The 19902-nt window shown below is 38.5% G+C and overlaps 1 protein-coding gene and 1 long non-coding RNA gene across 2 annotated transcripts in view; one reads left to right on the top strand and one right to left on the bottom strand.

Annotated features, from left to right (window-relative positions):
- Positions 1 to 18641, top strand: part of DOCK2 (dedicator of cytokinesis 2) — a 343321-nt gene extending 324680 nt beyond the window's left edge. The window contains exons 47-52 of the mRNA XM_060765022.2: positions 528 to 665; positions 3949 to 4076; positions 6091 to 6259; positions 8679 to 8802; positions 9356 to 9498; positions 15921 to 18641. Of these exons, the coding sequence (XP_060621005.2) occupies positions 528 to 665; positions 3949 to 4076; positions 6091 to 6259; positions 8679 to 8802; positions 9356 to 9498; positions 15921 to 15989 (771 nt within the window). The 3' untranslated portion in view covers positions 15990 to 18641. The remainder of the gene's footprint in view (positions 1 to 527; positions 666 to 3948; positions 4077 to 6090; positions 6260 to 8678; positions 8803 to 9355; positions 9499 to 15920) is intronic.
- Positions 445 to 19902, bottom strand: part of LOC132768785 (uncharacterized) — a 39183-nt gene continuing 19725 nt past the window's right edge. Inside the window, exons 2-3 of the long non-coding RNA XR_009630746.2 lie at positions 2038 to 2196; positions 445 to 714 (exon numbers count right to left, since the gene is read on the bottom strand). This is a non-coding gene — a long non-coding RNA (uncharacterized lncRNA). The remainder of the gene's footprint in view (positions 715 to 2037; positions 2197 to 19902) is intronic.

The following is a 19902-nucleotide window of genomic DNA, read 5'->3' as shown; positions in this document are numbered from 1 at the left end:
AGCCCCACACTGGGTGGAAAAAGCAATGGGTTATATATAGTGGTTTTGGTTCATTTTCAGCCAAATTGGAAATGGTTTCTGGCTTGTACTTCCAAGTTTTATAATATTTTGTTACTGGAGGGGGAATAGGTGAGATTGCATGTCATTAGTAGCTCTTAGAAGTTTCCAGGAACAACACTGTATAATTTTTAAAACTCTTTTTGCTGAAATAATTTGCTCCAAAATAGTAGGATGAAAAGCTTTTGAGGACTAAGATCACTGGGAGAACACACACACTTGGGGGGGGGGGGGGGAGGTATGTTGCCTGCATACTCCATTTAGACTTTCCCAATATAGAAATTTCCTTTCAGTTAGCTTTCTATATTCAGTTAGCTTTCTATATTTCTTACATATTTCTAAGTGATACGGGAAAACATCAATCGGTAAATAAATACACTACCATTTGCAGGTTTATTTCTGCAATCATCTTGTCATTTTGTCGAAATGTGGGATACAACTTAAAGTGTTTTCTTGTTGTGCCTTCCCAGATTCCATTTTTGGGAGCTGGAATTAAGATTCATGAGAGGAGAGTTTCAGACAGCCTTCGTCCTTTCCATGAACGTATGGAGGAGTGTTTCAGGCACTTAAAGGCTAAGGTGGAGAAACAATATGGTGTCAGGGAACTGGTAAGATTTCTCGTGCTTTATTTCCCTCTGTACTTCTATTACAGCTCTCCTATGAAGAAGGAATACAAAAAAGAAAAAGAAAACAAAGTTTTTATATCACAAGATTTTCTGTATATTCTGAAGTCATAGTTCCTTTCATCCAGTAACACAGTACTTAATGTTTCTTAGAACACTAGACTTCACTTTGCTAAGAGTTATTATCCCTCTGTTTTTGCCTAGAAGTTATTCTTGTGTTTCAGTTTGTCGGAGAGATAGAAATGACCCCTGTGAAAGCATGCCAACCACCTTTTTTCACTATAGCTTGGTCCTATGACACAGAGTGAATATCCAGCAGTCCTGGTTCTTGGAGCATTCCAAGGCTTTGCTGAATCTGCTTTTGAGACAAGCTCTGTTGGGTGTAATGAAACATAAATACATTAGCAGAGGCTAAAAATGATAGTATATAAAGCCTGCCGAATGGAATTAGCCACAATGTGCTTCTGACAGCTCTTGGAGCACTGCCAACCAAACAGCTGAATAATTAGATGAAATGTTTGATAGCATTAAGAATGAGAGGGCTGTTGTATATGGAATAACATTTCTGTTCTTGCCTGGAACACATTCCCCTTGCAGGCTCTAATGGTCTAAATCAATTTTGCTGAGAAAAGGCTTCAAGGTGGTGAACTATGAAGCTTATTCCACAGGGGATTCCATTTGGCCTGTCCTAAATAATGTGAATTATGGACATTTGACAATTTCATGAGTATAAATGGAAACTTAGTAACTTCCCCCTAGCTTTGTGACTCCTGGGTTTCTTTCTGCCATGGAAAAGACACAGTCTCACTATGCATAGGACAGGCACAAGGGGTTTTCTTCCATAACATTAGCTTTATAAGAAAGGCCTGATAGGGCTGCAGAAAGTGCTGGTTCCATTTAAAATGGAGCATTATCTTTTGCAATCTATTTCCAGACCTCAGCATTATGAAAACCCTCAGTCATCTGAAATGCATGGCAGTCCTCCCACCTAATGACATCACATTTTGCCTAGATGAAGGTGGAAATGGGTCAGCTGTTCTTACTTGAAGATGGGAGAAAATGCTCTGGGCTGAATTAATTTCACCTGGCCTACAGAAAGCCATGTGAATGTTTCCCAAGTCTAATAATATGGAACAATTTCACAGGTGCAATATAGACCTGACAGCAGAGTGGGGCCTTTGTGGTCTTTTTAGATAGAAACATCTTCCAGTTCTGGGGCTGAAATTCAGCACAGATATCAACGCACCGATGAAAAGCCATTTTTGTCTGATATGTATGGCAAAATAAATTAATTCATATCTCCTGGAAAAGATTCTTGTGAATTAATAAGCTTGGGGGATAGCTGTATTTAACATACCTTCCAATACTGGGCGAGAATCAATTAATTCAGAAAGTACAGCCATTCTGGTTTTATCTCTCTGGCTGTCTGGTATGTGCTTTTCCCCTCAGAAAGGCAGCTGGGCTGATTGTGTCTTCTCACTGCATTTGGGATTCACCTGATGTGAAGCAATTCCCACTGTAGATAAAATGTAAAATGTATTTCAAAATAAATTTGAGGAGTTCTAAATGACTTTTCTGAATCTCTTGCCAGAGGTGGCTTTCCAGGTGAAATGAGACAGTGTCAGAAAGGAGCCCGAAGCATGAGATTATATAGCAATTTCAATACAGGCCTCATATCTCTGCAATCATTTCTTATTTTTTTCAAAATAAAGCCCTCACTTTTCAACTATTAAACTCAGGAACGTGGCAGATTTCCCCATATAAGCATGTTGAGAATGGTTCCTCTGTATAAATGATGAAAGAACACTCAGCCTCTTTGATAATATTAGCAGAAAATAGAGAGTGTGACCTGCATTTACAAAGCAGCTGGGTCATGGGCTGATTTTAGCCAGGAAAATAATGTATTATCTGTAGACATGTCAAGAGGAAGATAACTCTGACCCAACCTTACCTGGGCATCATGTCCTCCTAGTATTCTCCGTCCCATTTTTTGGCTGGGTGGCTGGTAGATAGAGAGAACTGTTACTCAGCAGGAAAGATTTTAAGTACCTGCCTTCTGTTCATTCTCAGGGCTGCTCAGATGCCAAGAGATAGACTCCTGCATGTTGTCTGATTCATTTTGCAAAAACAGGCAGCACAGGCACCATGCAGACTTTCTCACTGAATAACTGGAAGACAGGTGTGACTTTTTAAACCCAGCCAGATGAGAAACCCCAAGGTCAGCAGAAAGGGCAGACAGTAGTGCAATTTTGTGCTATGTTGCTTTGGATTTACCAACTTTTGTAGGCTCCATGTTGTGCAGCCTTCAACACTGGAAACCTAAAGGAAGCTACACTTTCCATCAATTGTCATATTGCTGATGAGACCCCCATCCCCTTTTAAAATAAATTGGCAAAATGTGATTCTCATTTGGCTTTCAACATTTACTTTTAGCAGTTGTTTTTGTTACTGAACTGAAGGGCCATTTCTGCTTTGTATTTAGAACTTCTTCCACCCATTGCTGAAACCAGCTTTCCTTTTCTTACCCCAGACCCAATTTCCACCATTTTCACCTGTTCCACTGCACTCACACTCACAGTACATATATAGCATTTTTCTTATATACAATTTCTTATTGAACTAGCATATCTATTGACTATATCTAGTACTGAATTAACCAGGTGTATTTAGTTTAGCAAGGCATGTTTTATGTAATCTTACATACATGATTAATATGTAATAAAGTATATGCTGACCTTGTGTGAATGGAATATGTCATATAAAAATACACCGACTCTTTGTCTTATGGAACTAAATTTCATAACTAGCTTAATAATATTTGTTTCCTGCATAACAAGTATCTGCTGACTTTAAAACCATTAAGGATTTGATGACCATGTCACTACTTTATAGACTTTTCAGATATAAAATAATCCATGTATAGCAATAAATAGTTTTATTTTAAACTTGATTTATTAAATAAATTGAAGGTGTCATGTAATATGCAGTGAAAAGGAGTCATTTGGCTAATGACACAGTACTTTCAGAACTGGGTGGATGATTGAAATAAAAAAGGCAAAGTAATTGCTTCCCACAATTATCTTCAAACACTGTTTTCTATATTGTTGCTAAATTTTATAATTGAGATTAAATGAAATAAAGAGAAAATTCAAGGTATTAGTCGTTGCTGAAAAATATTCAATACATCCTGCCTTGCATCTTGGTTTTTCTCCTAGTAGGGCAGATAATGAAATATTGTTTTAAAAAACTCATTCTGTTTTTCTCTTAGCCTGATTTTGATGACAGGCGTGTTGGTCGGCCAACATCTATGCTAAGATCATACCGCCAGATGTCTATAATTTCACTGTCCTCTATGAATTCAGACTGTCCTACACCAAGCAAGACTCCCTCAGAAACGTGAGTTTTATATTGTCAACTCTTGTCAACAGGGATGATGTGGATGTGTGGCAGTAGCATATTTCCTAGGTCCAAACTAAAAAGAATCGCTCTATTCTATATTACTCCACAATTGTTTTGAAATAGAATTTATGTTATATTCAGAAGAGACCTGCTTTAAGCATTATGAAATCTAAACACTACTTTGAAACTGAAGACTTTGAAAACGAGCAATCACAAGTTTGATTCCACTGATAACCAGTTAAGATGTCCAATGTAACTTGCTGCTTCGACTGTCAAGTTGCATGAAAAATATTATTAAATGTTTGCTTATATCATAAGAGAAGACAACAGACCATAAACGCTACTGTAAAAAAATGTGTTGTTTTCCTATCTTCTTTATGACAAGTAGCCTTATTCATACATTTAGATTGCATGGTCTTTAAATGCATGAGGAGAGCAGTATGTTAGGTCCCTCTCCCTTTTGGTATTCCTTTGCTCATGCAAAAGCAACATGCCTGAAGAGGAGTACTTCTAGCATGGAGGATCTTAAGGTAACCAAGAACCCTGATTCTTTTACTTTCTTCATTATCTGATGAAGAGGTTCTCTTTTCCAGACATGACCTTTTCTTCAGGAGCAAAGTGATAAAAGCATATATTTCATTACCAATGCCACACTAAGGCTTGTCCCTCACTTGTGCCTCATTGTTCTCTAACGTAGACTTTCCCAACCTGCTGCCTTGAAAATGTGTCATATTGCAACTCCCATTGATCCTTGCCATCATGGCCCTCGGCAATGTGCATTCCAGCATATCTCATAGGGCACCATGCTAAGAAAGCCCATGCTGGGAAAGCACTTAAAATAAAGCAAATAGCATCTTTAATTGCCTGATTACTATTAACAAAACATACTGTATTTTAAATATATTCATACATTATTTTGTAAGTACAAACATACCACACGCTTCACAAATGTGTGAATTTCTAATACAAATATGTATTATGTTTTGTAAGAAAACTTGGGATGTATAAAATTGGCAACTTTAGCAACATAAGTAAAATTATCTTCCATCTTGTAGTTAATGTTTTTGGTTAACATTGAGGAAAGCATTAATGTTGAGTTGCTTCAAATATTTTCCTATTTATGATGACCCTATACCCTAAAGGCACCAGATTCTGTAAGCACCAGATTCTGTTAGTTAGTACTTGGATGGGAGAACATCAATGAACACCAAGTTCTGTACATTTCAGAGGAAGGAACTGGCAAAACCATCTCTTGAATATTCCTTATCTAAGAAAACCCAGTGACATTGGTAGGGTTACCATAAGTTCATAGGCAACTTGAAGGCAAACTTATTTTGAGGTTTCTTAGCAAGATTTGTTCAGGAGACATTTGTCATTACCTTCTTCTGTGACTGAGTGAATATGACTTGACTAAGGCCACTCAGTGGGCTTTCACGGCTGATCGGGAATTAGATCCCTGGTCCTTCAGAGTCCTAGTCTAACACTGAAACCATTATATTGCATTAGTCCTCTGAGGGAAGCCTGGGATGTCTAAATAGTGCCAGTTACTTTATGATTGTTATGTATTAAACTACTGTTGCCAGTCACACAGGAGTATTTAAAGCAGGAGTTTCTATTTTTAAACCCACCCCCCCCCCACCCCTGCATTAAGCTCACCTCTCCCCCTCAATGTGCTGGTGAAGCTCATTTTAGCCCTGTCTTCAGTCTGAACTCTTCACCATATTCTGCAGTACAGGCAACTCACCTGCTTTTTATGACTTTGTAGTCACTTCCTGTTCTATCTACTGTTTCTTTTAAGCTAAGTTTGAGGCATTTTTTTTATTAAAAGGTAACATAATGACAGTTCGAATTAGCCTGTTCCCACCTGATGACATTCACCACACGCCCTCTAACATGTCCAAGATACATATGTATTTACTTGGCAAAATCTGAAATTATATTATGGACTAGATTAATGTGGGTGCCATAGGCAGCATAATTAAGAAAACTTTGCCTCAATTTTCATCTACAGCTTTGAACTGGAAATCATGTCACCAAAAGCAACCCAGTCGGTGTTGGATGACAATGTTCACCTATTAAGCTCTGAAGTTAAGATGAGAAGATCCAGGAGGAGAGGAAAGAGGAGCAGTGTGGTATTTGCAGAGGAAAAGGCATCTTCTGAACTTCCTGACATGAAATGTGTATGTATTAAATCAGGCTGTCCTTACAATCCTGATATACAAGCTATCTCTTTTGATATGTGTGTGTGTGTGTTTTGAGCAAACATCTGCCGTAATTTTTTTTATTTAAGCTTGTTTTATTGCAAGATGTGACAGTTAGGTCACTTTGGTAGGTGCTGGCATAGCCATTGACATGGTGGAACATCTAAATGAAGCTCCATTGTTGTTGTGCTTAACAATATCAGAGACTGGAACTTGCCATGAAGTAGATGATTCTATTTTGTACTTATCCAAGGACAGATGCTCCAGGGTGGGAGGCTGTACCAGCAATGAAGAAGGAAGCAGCTGTCTGCCCCCTTTGTGGTCTGCAATCTGAGCTGAACTATTTCTGACAGAAAATGGATATTCATTGTAAACCTTGTTAAAGAGTAAAAAAAAAACTTGTTAGGACATTGCAAATTTGCAAACTGAACTCTATAAATAGTGCCAAGTTGAAGACTACATTATTGGCACCTTTTTTGTCAGCTATCATCTGAACACTTTGATCACACTAATATATCATCAGCCTGGGTTATATAACTTCACACAGCACAATTTTATAACATCATTCCTGAGCACCAAATGTTTTTGAGTATTAAAAAGTCAATTTTGTTACAGTTTTTTAAAAGTCAGAACAGTTTAGTAAAGACGCCTTGTTTAATTTGGTTTGCTCTATAATGAAACTGAGCTAAATAAAGATCCACCTGGATCATAAATCCTGTGGAATAATTGTTACATAGTACATAGAATTATATCACAATGTAAATTGGTTAAAATCTATCAAAAGGTCATCCATCCTCCTGACTCACTGTGTACTCCAAGCATAAATTGGATCTCCTTTATGAAAATAAACAATTTGCAAAGTTATGTAACTCTTAATATCTATTTCTTGTATCTCCTGAGAACATAGTTTGAAATGAGTGCAGAAAAGACTAATACCCAATTTGTGCCTGCCAAACAGATGTTGAACAAATTTAAGGTCCTGTGTGGGCCTCTTGAGCCATCAATGAATAAAGAAATATTGAACAGAGAACTTAATTTGAAAGATCTGCTTTTACAAAGCTTTTTCAGTACATTTAAGCATATATTCCAAATTACACACTTAAGGACTTGAGTGGGCTTCCCCCAGCTTATTATTCTGTGCAACAAATCTTCCATCTCATCTCATTTCTTCCCACTGTAGGTCTCACTTCTGAGAAGCTTGGACAGAGTCCAGAGCTTGTCTTACATTGGAAGAGAAGTGGGAAAGGATTCAGGTTAATTTCCCTTTTCCACTGCAGCCCCTTCTCCTTCTCCATTAAACTCGTCTAAAGAGGAGAGGAAGAGTCTGCAGTGGATTTTTGTCATCTTCATGGACTGTAGAAAGAAGGAGATGAAATAGTGAAGGGAAGAAAACTATAGTTCATCTTGCTTAGTAATATGAATAAAATACCTAACAGGAATACCTTTTAAAAATAACATTTGATTCCATGAACATTTCTGCTGAACTTGAAAAGAATTTGTTCGGAAATTCCCAGTGGATTATGTTCTCTAAATTCAATAGAAAGTGTCATGTTGATTCTAATGAACCAGATATTATTTCTTGGTCAGTGAAACTGCTGCTTGATTTTACCAAACAAAACAAAGCAAACCAAAACCAAAACCAAAGCATGGATATTAAATTTTCCTGGACTGGGTGGAAACAATTTCATTTTTGGAAACTAATCACTTTGAATCATTGGAAAAATAAGCCTATCAACACAGCTAAGGCACACCTATAATAATATATGTGTTTTATTGTTTATGTGTGCAGCATTGAATTTTTGCCAGATATGTAAGCTGCCTTGAGTCCCCTCCAGGGTCACGAAAGGCAGGGTAGAAATTTACTAAATAAATAAATAAATAATATCTTTCACACATATAGACAGTCCCCAATTACGAATATGATAGGTTCTGTAGATTAGTTCTCAAGTTTAATTTGTTTGCAAGTTGGAACAAGTACATTTTAAAGTGTAACTCCAGCTCTGTGTGTGTGTGTGCACGCGCATGCTTTGGATAGCATAGGGAAAGGTTAACACCCCTGTGGAGTTTTGCTGTCTGTGCCCCTGTTCAGAAGATTTCATCTCACTTTCTGTCCCTGTGATAATTGGATTCTGAAAAAAATTGGCTTGTTATAGAAACAAGGATTGGTGATAAACCTTTCGTTGAGATACCTATTATACTTGATAACTCTTTAAGGAGTGATTTTCCCTTCCAAGCAGTAGATTTCTCTCACTTCCTATTGTCTCACCCCCATTCTTAACTATGAGTCATCTGTAAGTTGGATATTTGTAATTGCCTGTATTCCTTATTAACAACTGTTAAAATTGGACCATTTACTCTTTTGAGCTTGATTGCATTGATATTTTGTGTTCCTGTACAGCTGTCAAGAAAATATGAATTTATGAGTGACACCAACCTATCTGAACATCTGGATGTACCTCAAAAGACATCTGTTCTTCTCAAGCAAATGAGCTTTGCAAGTCGCTCGATGCCAACCATTCCAGGTAAGCCAGTTACGAAAACAGAATTGAAAGCTCTGCACTTTTGGTCTGCCAGTATTTTTTTTTTCAAATGGCTCCTTCTGTTCATTAAAAGCATATTTATCTTTTTAGAAATTAAATTGTGGGCATTACATATATGAATGAATTTTGAGTATTCTAGATGTGAAACAAGTATCCTAATGTAGGTACTATGAACATTGTTCTAAACACCATGACAGTTAAAAACATTGTCATAATGGTCTTGAACAATACTTTTGATCAAATATAAGTGCATATTTCAAGGTACATGTGCATAGGGTTGCAACCTATGTGAGAACTCTGTCTACTTGCAACAATTATTGATAGCATACCATGTAAGTGTACAGTAAATTTGCCACTCTTGGATTTTTTGTTGTCACAACAAACATTGATTCTGATTAAATTAAATTTAGTTATGTAGTTTGTTACTAGGAACCCACCATAGAATAGATGAGTTACTCTTTCTTTCAGATGCATTTTTGAGAATGTATTGGTGTGGGCTCAGCCCCTTATGAATAATATGTATGCTGTTTTAAAGGGTTAACTCTGTCAGTGTGCTGCCCAGCACCTGAGGAAACAAATGCGTCCCAAAGGATGAGCCAAGTGAGTGTTTCTCCTGTTTTGGAGACAGACAGGAAAACCCTAAAAAAGAAGAAAATGAACCAGATCTTCAAAACAATAGTAAGTGCTCAGAATTGAACATTGGATACAATTTAACCTGGGGGTGTATGTGGGGGGAGTTGCTCCTATGATTGAAGTTCTACCATGCTGTGGACCCTTCAGAGCAGATTTTGTTGCCTGATACAGTATATTGAAAACATAACCAGATACAGAGGAAGCACAGTCTGAGAAAAAGTGTATTGGTGAAGCATGTATTTCATTTCACTTTTGTATTTACCCACACTGTATGTACTGCATGTTCCTATATATAGCAATTTGCATATTGAGGCAGGACAGAAAACCTCATTTGACCTTCATTTGTTCTTTTGACATGATATATGTGATAACTCTTCCATCAAAATTACGATGCTTTTGTTATTACTAATTTTGATAATTCCATGTGAGGTGAGCAACTGCAACTGCATATTAACAATACTATATCAGGGCCTTTTTCTGCTTTGGTCTTGATGCTAGGCAGCATACTGGGACATACCTTTTACTCCAGTATATCACTTTACAGTCAACCTGGAGGACTTTTACTCATGCCATTGGATAATTATGTTGGAATGGTGCACCGATCATAACTCTAGACACTAAACTGAGGAGTAAAATTTGAGCCTTAAAAGAAAGGAAATGTCTTTCTATAGGCATTTTTTGAGGATATCATTAATGCTTCCTTTCCTGTGTAACTGTAGACACATCCATTTCAAAGAGAAGAGTGCTTGGTTCTGAAGGCAATACACATACATTACAGCCCACATTGGCTTATGGGATCCATCTATTTAAAGTTGAGAAGGACCAGGGTTTTTAAATTCTGCCTTAAATAAGTCTGATTTGAGTGATACTTTCTTCATTCATTGCTCAGTTTGTTAGCATTGTCTCCCTAGCCCCATGATGGCGAACCTATGACACGCGTGTCAGTACTGACACACATAGCCATTTCTACTGAAACGTGCCCGCTGGTCAGCCGCCGCTTCAGCAAGGGCGGAGGAGGGGGAGACGAGGCAAGGAGGAGGGGTGTTGGGGTTCAGCCTGATCCTGATCTGTGTGAACCGGATTCTCTGACAGTTTTTCCAACTGAGCAAGCTCTCCCTGACCCTGACAGTGTGGAATCTGTTGTTGATGCAGAGGTCAGCAGCGATGAAAACGAAACTCAACAGCTGGAGGAAAATGTTTTGGAAGTTAGCCGTGATATCACTAGCCGTGATATCTCTCCACCTGGGGTTTTTAATGAAGACCGAAGAGAACAGATAGTTAGAGACAGAAATGTTTCCCAATTTCTACGAAGGTCACATCGGTTACAGGAGAGACAGGCCCAGACGTCAAAGTCAAGGGGCGTTTTAAAGAATAGCTTCTTTGGTTTAAGAGGCCTCCTGCCAGGTGCCTCTTTAGATCAAGCAACGTTTGGGACTGTGGCTGTGCCTTGGCAGAATTCCTGTGTTTCATGGTCGGTAATCCCAGAGGCTTAGTTATCAAGTTCATGGTTAGTAAAAGGCTAACAGATTCCTGGTTCTTGTATTGTGGCACTGCCCCCACCACCGCGGCCGTCCATGGGAGAGGGAGAAGGAGAGCAAGGCTGCGGAAAACTCTGGGCTGGAGCTCCCTCCTCCTCTGCCGCCACCTTCTCTCTCGCACTGGGTTGCCCGCTGCGCTTGGGGGTGGGGCGAGCAGGGGCGATGGCCTCCTTGCATGGCCAGGAACTCCCTGGGAGCCTGGGTCACGTGGCTCTCGCCGTCCGCTGCACTTGGGGGTCGTGCAAACTGGGATGCAGAATCCCTGCAGGGCCCAGGCCTGCATTAGTTTTTGGGTCTCCTGGCTCTCACACTTGGCAAGTAAGTTCTATATGACAAGTTTATTTCAATTCAGTGGTTGTTGGAGTTTGGAATGCTTTTTAATGGCAGAGGAATTATACAGCTCAGCAACACCCAAATGTCAAGGTCTGTTTTCCCCAAACCTTTCCAGCATTTTTTCTTGATCATGGGAGTTCTGTATGCCAAGTTTAATTCAGTTTCATGGTTGATGGATTTCAGAATCATGAGAAAATGTTTGTTCATGGATTAGATGACCTTTGGATACCCTTTCAATTGTCTGAGTCTTATAACAATAATAATAATGCATAGTAATGTAATAGTAATTCTGTCTTCTTGCCTGGCAGAAGGGGGCTGGACTAGATGACCTTTGGGGCTCCCTTCCAACTGTCTGAGTCTTATAACAACAACAACAACAACAACAACAACAATGCATAGTAATGTAATAGTAATTCTGTCTTCCTGCCTGGCAGAAGGGGGCTGGACTAGATGACCTTTGGGGCTCCTTTCCAACTGCCTGAGTCTTATAACAATAATATTAATGCATAGTAATGTAATGTTTTGGTTTATTAAATATAGTTATTATTAAATTAACTTACCAAGGAGCAAATCCAACTAAACTGAGTTGTGCTTACTTCTGAGTAAACATATATATAATTTCAGAGTTGAAAGGCCAAAGTAGAGGTTTACCTGAAAAGCAGAATCATAGAATCATAGAGTTGGAAGAGACCTCATGGGCCATCCAGTCCAACCCCTTGCCAAGAAACAGGAAAATTGCATTCAAAGCACCCCCGACAGATGGCCATCCAGTCTCTGTTTAAAAGTTTCCAAAGAAGGAGCCTCCACCACACTCTGGGGCAGAGAGTTCCACTGCTGAACGGCTCTCACAGTCAGCAGTGGAACTCTCTGCCCCAGAGTGTGTCAGAGGCTCCACCACACTCTCTCATGTCTCTTATTTTTCTTTACTCACAGAGAAAGCCTATTACTTGGAAGATACTGTGTGTAGAAAAGGCTTATTTCATTGTTCTTCCCCCTTATTATAACCCACACGAGACATTTCTATATACAAATTTAGTCTGCATGACAGGCATATGTGTTCTCCTATTGTAAACAGGGAATCTCCTCTTGCACTGGATTTGGTACATTTAAACAGATTGGAAACTAACCTGGGAATGAATCTCTTCACAAAAAGCAAAGAGCAGGATGATGTGAAACAATCATGTAACTGTTGGCCCATCTAATAAAAATTGGGCTTAAAGGATTGATGAGCATCACCATCTTGGTTGTGGCTACTCATCTAATCTGGTTGCTAGAGATTCCCATTAGGTTCATTTCGAAGATATCTAACTGCTTAATTGTTTGCATAGAATGTTGTAACCACAATCCTAGCTAATAATGACAGGTTGCTGAAGATTTGGCAGCAAAGGAAGTCATTGTAAGTCCCTTCAATTTAAAGGGGTTTATCATGGTGATGCTCATCTTTTTCCTGAGAGCTAGCAATGTAGTCAAAGGTACTTCATTTAGTTCAGCTCCTAGGTGGACCTCAATGTACTAAAAAAATCAGTTTAGTGGTGAAGACTCCAGGGAAGCACCTCCAGGTCAACACTCAACAGATTTTCTTAATAAGGGGGAGAGGGGGTGAGAAGAATTCTTCTTTTATCTTCTTTTGAAAATGCATTCATTCTTTTTATATCCTGCCCCTCTCCCAATTCAGGAGCCAAGGGGATTTACAGCATTAATTAAAATGAAACACAGCTAAAACCCCAGTAAGTTGTACCATTAAAGAGGAATTAAAAGCCAGCTAAATAAGCTATCCTATTAAAACCAAGCAATGTATTAAACAGTTTAAAGATGCTTTCAAAACACTATACAAAAAAATCCGGGAGTACAATGCCCCTCATTAAAAGATCTTCCTGTGGAATGATGTTTACATGGTGTCTAACTCCAAAGAGTGATAAAATTGTCTAAAATGCTTCACATTATTGTTGAGGATGTCAGGATAACAAGGGCTCCATTTTCATATGTGGTAAACCTGTACGAAAATAAAAAAGCTATTGGTCTAAGGTTTATGTGCTAATTCAAAAAATGTGCTAGTTCAACTACTTGATCAATATATAAGCAAAAAAATGCTTTCCTCAAACTTTAACCCAGGTATCCTCAAACTGCGGCCCTCCAGCTGTTTGGGCCTCCAACTCCCAGAAGCCCTAGTCAGCTTGTTCCATGGTAAGGAATTCTGGGAGTTGGAGGCCAAAACAGCTGCAGGGCCGTAGTTTGAGGATGCTTGCCTTAAACAGCCGGAAATACCAACAATGGAAGAATGGATTGTTGCTGAATTCGCCCAAACTGACAAAGTAATATGGTTTTAAAATATAGATCAAATTGAGAATTATTAAATAATTTGAAACCATTACTTTTCTCATAATAAGCATTGTAATAATGTGTGACTATGGTAATTAGCTATTTTTTGTTGTTTTTTAATTAGATCTCTAATTGTAGAAGAAAATACTTTTTTATTGTTACTCATTTCATTACGATTTGGAGGGGGAGGTCAGAGCTCCTTAAAGTCTTAATCTATAGTGTTTTATATCGTAACTGTTTTAGGTTAGGGATTTAATAGTTTATTTTAGACCAAGTTTCATTTAGCCCTAGTTTCATTATAGTTTTCTTTGTGTCTTTTCTCATATATATATATGTCTTGTTTCTTCATTTACTCTTTTTCTAAAATTAATTTTAAAAACTAAAAATTCAGAAAATAGGATTAAGGGGAGAAAAGATCCTAGCACATTGTCTGGGAGGGTGCAGTCATATCCTCCCTTGGAAGAGGGTCCTATAACATAGAAGCACCACCAGAACATTCCTAGAATATTGATGGTGCTTTATGCATGCACATGTTCCTCCATGGAAGCAGTTGAATATGTTTACATGATGCAGATGCCTACATTCAGTTTGTTTGTGTAGTTATTTATGGATTATATTTCTGCATCACCTCTCAGCCTACAGGAGCTCTCAATGCAAATAAAAAGGTGTAAAATAGTACAACAATGAAAATATTTTTAAACTCTTTAAATACTTTTTAAAAACTTGTACAACATTCTCAATTCACTCTTAAAATCCAATGTAAAATAATTAAAACAGATCCATTTCAGACATTAGAAGCCATATAACGTTGTTTTAGCTATCCAGCAGCTTAAAAGAGATGGGACCAGCCTAACCTCCTTGGATAGGGGATTTAGGTTCTGCTAAAGAAAAAGCCCTGTTGCATGTACATAACAATCTGACTCTATAAGGTGCTGGTACATACTTCAGGACATCCTTTTAAGTCCCCAAATTTCTGGCTGGGTCATATGGCAATCTTTCAGATAGACTGACCTCAAAAGATTTAGGACTCTGTAGGTCAACACCGATACCTTGAATTTTGCTCAGGAGTACATTGGAAGCCCATAAAGCCCGTAAAGTCCTGTAAGACCAGTGTTACATGGTCTATAAAAGGCATACTTTATCATAGAGAAAAAGGTTTATCACCACTTCTTGTTTCCTTAGCAAGCCAAAGTTTCAAAATCCAATTATCACAGGGGCAGAAAGTGAGGTGAACAGGGGCACAGACAGCAAAACAAACTCCACAGGGATGTTCACCCTCCCCTATGCTATCCAAATCTTATGTAGATATATTTGGTTGGAGTTAAACTTTAAAAACGTACCTGTTCAACTTACAAAGAAATTCAACTTGAGAAAAAACCTACAGAACCTATCTTGTTTATATCTTGGGGACTGATGTAATGTTCTTTATCAAATAGATCCTCTTTGGAATAGATACATAGACAGATACATAGATCAAGAATAGATTTCTATACTTACCTACGGAGACACTACCAAGGCACTTGGGAGGCCATCATACTTGGTCACGAGTGATAACCTATGAAGACATAGATTGCTAGGAGGCTGTGGTCTTTTAAGTTTGAGACAGAAGCAGTAGGGTTGTCCAAGAAGTGCTGTTTGGTACATGGATCACCATTTGGTTGTGTATTTAGGTGCACAACATTGTGTAACACAATCAGTACATAATTCTTACATAATTCTTAATGGAGACAGTTATGGTATAAAGCCCTGTTGTAGGAGACAGGTTCAGCCTTGTATATAAGTCTGGTACCAAAAAATAATCTAGACCAAGTTCTGGAACAAAGATATAATGGGATTCAGTAGAGACATTGTTTGTGTAGTAATTGAAGCATGGATACCTGCACAACAGAACCTCAACATAGCCCTCATGTAAGTCAGCTAAATGTTCCTTTTTCCAGTCAAGGAGAAAAGGTGTTCATTTTACCTAAAATGTGTGTGTGTGTGTGTACATTCACGCGCACACACCCACCAGGAATTGCCATGGGGCTTGGAACACATCTGACATAATACAGAGCAGTACTGATGTATTTTGTGCTCCAACCCTGTCAACTTCACAGTCAAATAGAAATTTAAGTGGGAGGGAAGCATTCAAAAATTAGAAACAGGTTTTGGAACAGATTCAGGATTAATATCTGACTTTAAAGTACAGCTTGTCATTGTGTACTTAACATCTAGCAAGATGAATGGCAAAAGCAACATGTTGACATCCACATTTCTTTCTTTTCTTTAACTACACAGATCAAGCCAAAGCAACCTGAAGATGTGAAGCATCCTGGCGAGCGAAAATCTGATTTATCAGAACTGTGAATAAATGTAATCATTGGGAAGATAAGTGTTTTTCTAGCAAGATTCTAAACTGGAAATGAGGATTGGCTTAGGAAAGTTTTGACAGTGCATAATAATTTTTTTAAACACAAGAATTGTAATAAATATATTCACTGTTACATTCTACAACCGCCATGTAGGATCCCGTGCAAGGGTGTAAAAGTAAAAGAATCCCCATTAATCTGTAAACCCAGACTTCTGTGAAGCACAAACCTGCCATTGCGCATAGGACACAATGTGACATTGATGAAATGCACTTAGCTTCATTTCTGCATTTTGTTTGCACTTTATATTCTATGTCTAGTGGCAGATACGTGCTTCCTTCTACACTCCACTGCATAGACAAAGTTCCCCCAAAAGGCTGACCTTGTATACTATGTCTTTGTGAGCTCATTCAACTGGCGAATTTCCAATAGAGTTTGAAGATTGACTGAAATCGTGTCTTTATTAAAACATAAGTCCACTTAATTCCATGAGCTTAGTGTAAGGCAATGTTGTCTCACTGCATTTCTAGATTCCCCCCACCCAAGGAAAAGTGTATTTGAAAAAGACTTCCAAAGTGTATCTGTTATCCTTTTCTTTTATGATTACTATATTCTATGCACTTCCGATAATTTCACAATCAAATGTTAAATACTTTCTTCCATTTGCTCTGAATCATACTTCTTGGATTTTTTCCAAAAGAGTACTGAGTATTAATCTCTTCTTACTGACAATAGAAGTTACTCTTGCTTCTGTGCAAATATAATTGATTTCCCTGCCTTTTTGACATGCATAAGACATTCATTCATTCCATCTGCCTGCATCTCTATTTTCCATGTAAAGAAGCTGAAAGTGGCTTCATTATTGTAACTCCAAACAAAAAGAGAGAGGGATAAGTGGATCCTTTTTTTTTTTTTTGGAAGCCTACAAAAGTGGAAAGACTGCTCTTGCACAAAACACTCAATATTTACTCATCTACAATTTAATAGCCTGGAACCCTCAGAAGGTTAAACAACTCCTGCAAATTTCATCCAGTGCTACTAAAAACAGGAAAACATTTTTGCCTAAATTAAAATGTAGATAGCACAATGAAATTATTCCTATGTGTCTAAAAGTTGCAGGTATAATCTTTTCATATGGAAGCACTGTGCCTATACAGTATGTCCTTCTTGACTTCCACTTGCTTCCTCTTCAAAAATGATCCCCTTCCCCTGGAAGCATTTGTAAATCTCCTTAGGTCCTCCAGATGTTGGAATGCAAATCCCAGCATTACATACCACTGGCTTCACACCAGAAGCGTCTTGCAGTTTCTCAGGTCGCTCCTGACACACACACAAAAAACAAACAAACAAAAAAACAAAAAAAAAACACTGGCTGTATTATCTAAGGACCTCTTCACATGCATTTTTGCCCCATTTTGCCACTTTTAATTGAGGAAAGGACTGGGTCTGCTGTATGCTGTCACATGACACATGGCAGGCCCTGCTCACATTTCTCTCAAAGTGGAAGAGAAGCACCAAAAATAGCTTTCTCTTCCACTATAGAGAGGAAGGTATAGTTTGGGTAGCTCCAATGGAGCTACCCACACTTTCTTCCCCTTTTGGTTGTGTGATGGCAGAAAGGGCGGCTGGGCAATGCATGTTGCCATACATTGCCACCCTTTCTGCCATCTGCTGAGGGGAGGGAAAAGATGCCAAAGCATTCTCTCCATCCCTTCCATGTGATGAGGAGAGGAGGGAGGGCACACAGGATGCCATGAGCCACCCAACATCTTCCCTTTTACTGGCAATTGCTGGCACAATGGCATGGACCAAAAGTGACATGGCATGGCCATGTGAAGAGGTGTTAAGTTTTGCGGTCAACAATATTTGGGGGGAAGTGCAATTTGTTTCATGATTTAAGATAATATTTAGTGTGTTGAGGCCTGAATCTATTGTTAATCTTGCCTTCCCAAAGATGATTACTATATATTAACTTTCATAGATTACCAAATTATTTCTCTCAGTCTCTAAGGTGCTTTAAGATCTCATTGTATACTAATATTCCTGATTAGAATAAATTTAGATTTAGTTTATCCACGTAGTAAATAGCACAAAATATGAACAGCCATCATTTTCCACAGGCCCTTTGTGATGTCTCACCATTGAGAGGGACAAAAGAAGAAGAAGCCAACACTACTCCACACATCTAAGATTGTAATTCCATAGCTCATAACTCAATTCAAATTTCAGGGAACGACAAAACAACTATTTCCAGGTTTCCAGGTTCTAGGACTCGTCTCAGCAAAACAAGGGCAGCTGACCGAGACACTTGCATTTTTATTTGCTTTTGCTCGAAGCACTTATTGTGATTATAACTTTGCAGCCCTGTCTAAGGTGTGTTTATTGGTTTATTTTTTGTTTTAGTACTACAAGAGAAAAAGGCAATGGATTGAAAGTGCTTATTTTACAATCCCACTTCATTTTTAAGAAATGCATCTTTCTGTGTTCTTAAAACAAAATTTTAGCACTTCATTGTGTAGAAATATTAATTTGCTTATCATTCTTGGCTACTCTGTACAACTGCATGATTTCAACAAATTACACCCAACATGTATGCATCTTCAACATGAATCTTTAAAATAAACTCTTCATTTTCCTGCTTTAAGACAAACATTGAAATATTTCATTTATATCTCTATAAAGATCTCAAACCCCATCTGCTTCCAGTAACGAATACTGTATTATCTTCTCAGTGGAGTTCTGAGGTGCAAAAGTTCAACACCAAACACTATTCACTTATTATTAACTCAGTGCAGTGATCCAGCAACTGAAGCAACCCAGCCTGAGCCCTTGATGCAGGCCCACTGCTAGGCACTCCAGCAGGTATGTCAAATATGCTTAGGTAATGGGAGCAAAGCCTGGAAAAAATCCTCAATAATTTTCTCAAAGACTTTTGAACCGGATCACCCTGGCAGAACATTATCAAAAAATTGTGGATAAGCAAAATAGCTGACAATTTTCTGAAATTGTATAAATAATTGATTATCACATGGAGGAATTGAAGCATCCTAGAATGCTTCTGCCTTGGTTCATCCATGGAGCCCCACGCTGTCCATCAAACGACACAGGGAAACTTCTGGTGGGGCTGTGGGATGCTGCCACCACCAACACAGAAGGCACCTCTTGTTTCATAAGGAACAACAGGGTTTTGGTGGAGTGGTGATGCTTCCCCAGATGGGATGCAGAAGCTTCAGCTTGCAACCAGGGCACCGGGATTGCCCTGCTGCCATCATGATTCACCATGGAGGCTGGTGAATCATGGTGCTGGACCTCATCCATGCGATGAGGTCCTTAGAGACAGTTTGAAGCACAGCCTAGATACTGCACATTAGGTGGGGTCCTTGATGAGAACTTTTCTTCTAGAAACATAGCTGAAAAGGTCTAACTTTTGTGGACTCATTCCATTTGACACTTTTATAAACACTGCAAGAAATACACTACTTGGGGGGAAAGACAGGATGAGTTAATTTGGACTGGCAGACTGAGGACTCGTCTGTGAGAAGGTCATCTAAGAGAAGAACTTCAGAATCTTCCTTGTACTGCAACACATAGCTATTTTCACAAGTGTCTACACATTGGGACTGATGTGGAAAAGTCATGGAATAAAAGAACAAAACAGTTCAGCTCTTTCCATTCTTCCCAAACCCAATGAATTTTTTCCCTTCATTTCAGATGCCTGCCTCTAGCTGTTAATTGTAATGGTGATGAAGCTTATTATTCACATAGCATTGAGGAACTTGGTACAAGTCAGCAGTCCAAATTAGGTTTATATCAAAGATTTCAAGCATCCATTGAATAGCAAAAAAGGGAGAGTTGCTATATTTCCCATTAGTATGGGAACTTGTGGTTACAGCTCAGGACAGCAAAATCAG

This window comes from Anolis sagrei, chromosome 2 (genome assembly GCF_037176765.1).
Source record: "Anolis sagrei isolate rAnoSag1 chromosome 2, rAnoSag1.mat, whole genome shotgun sequence".
Lineage (NCBI taxonomy): Eukaryota > Metazoa > Chordata > Lepidosauria > Squamata > Dactyloidae > Anolis > Anolis sagrei.
Note: the sequence above shows the minus strand (reverse complement) of the source record. Positions and strands in the feature narration are given on the sequence as shown.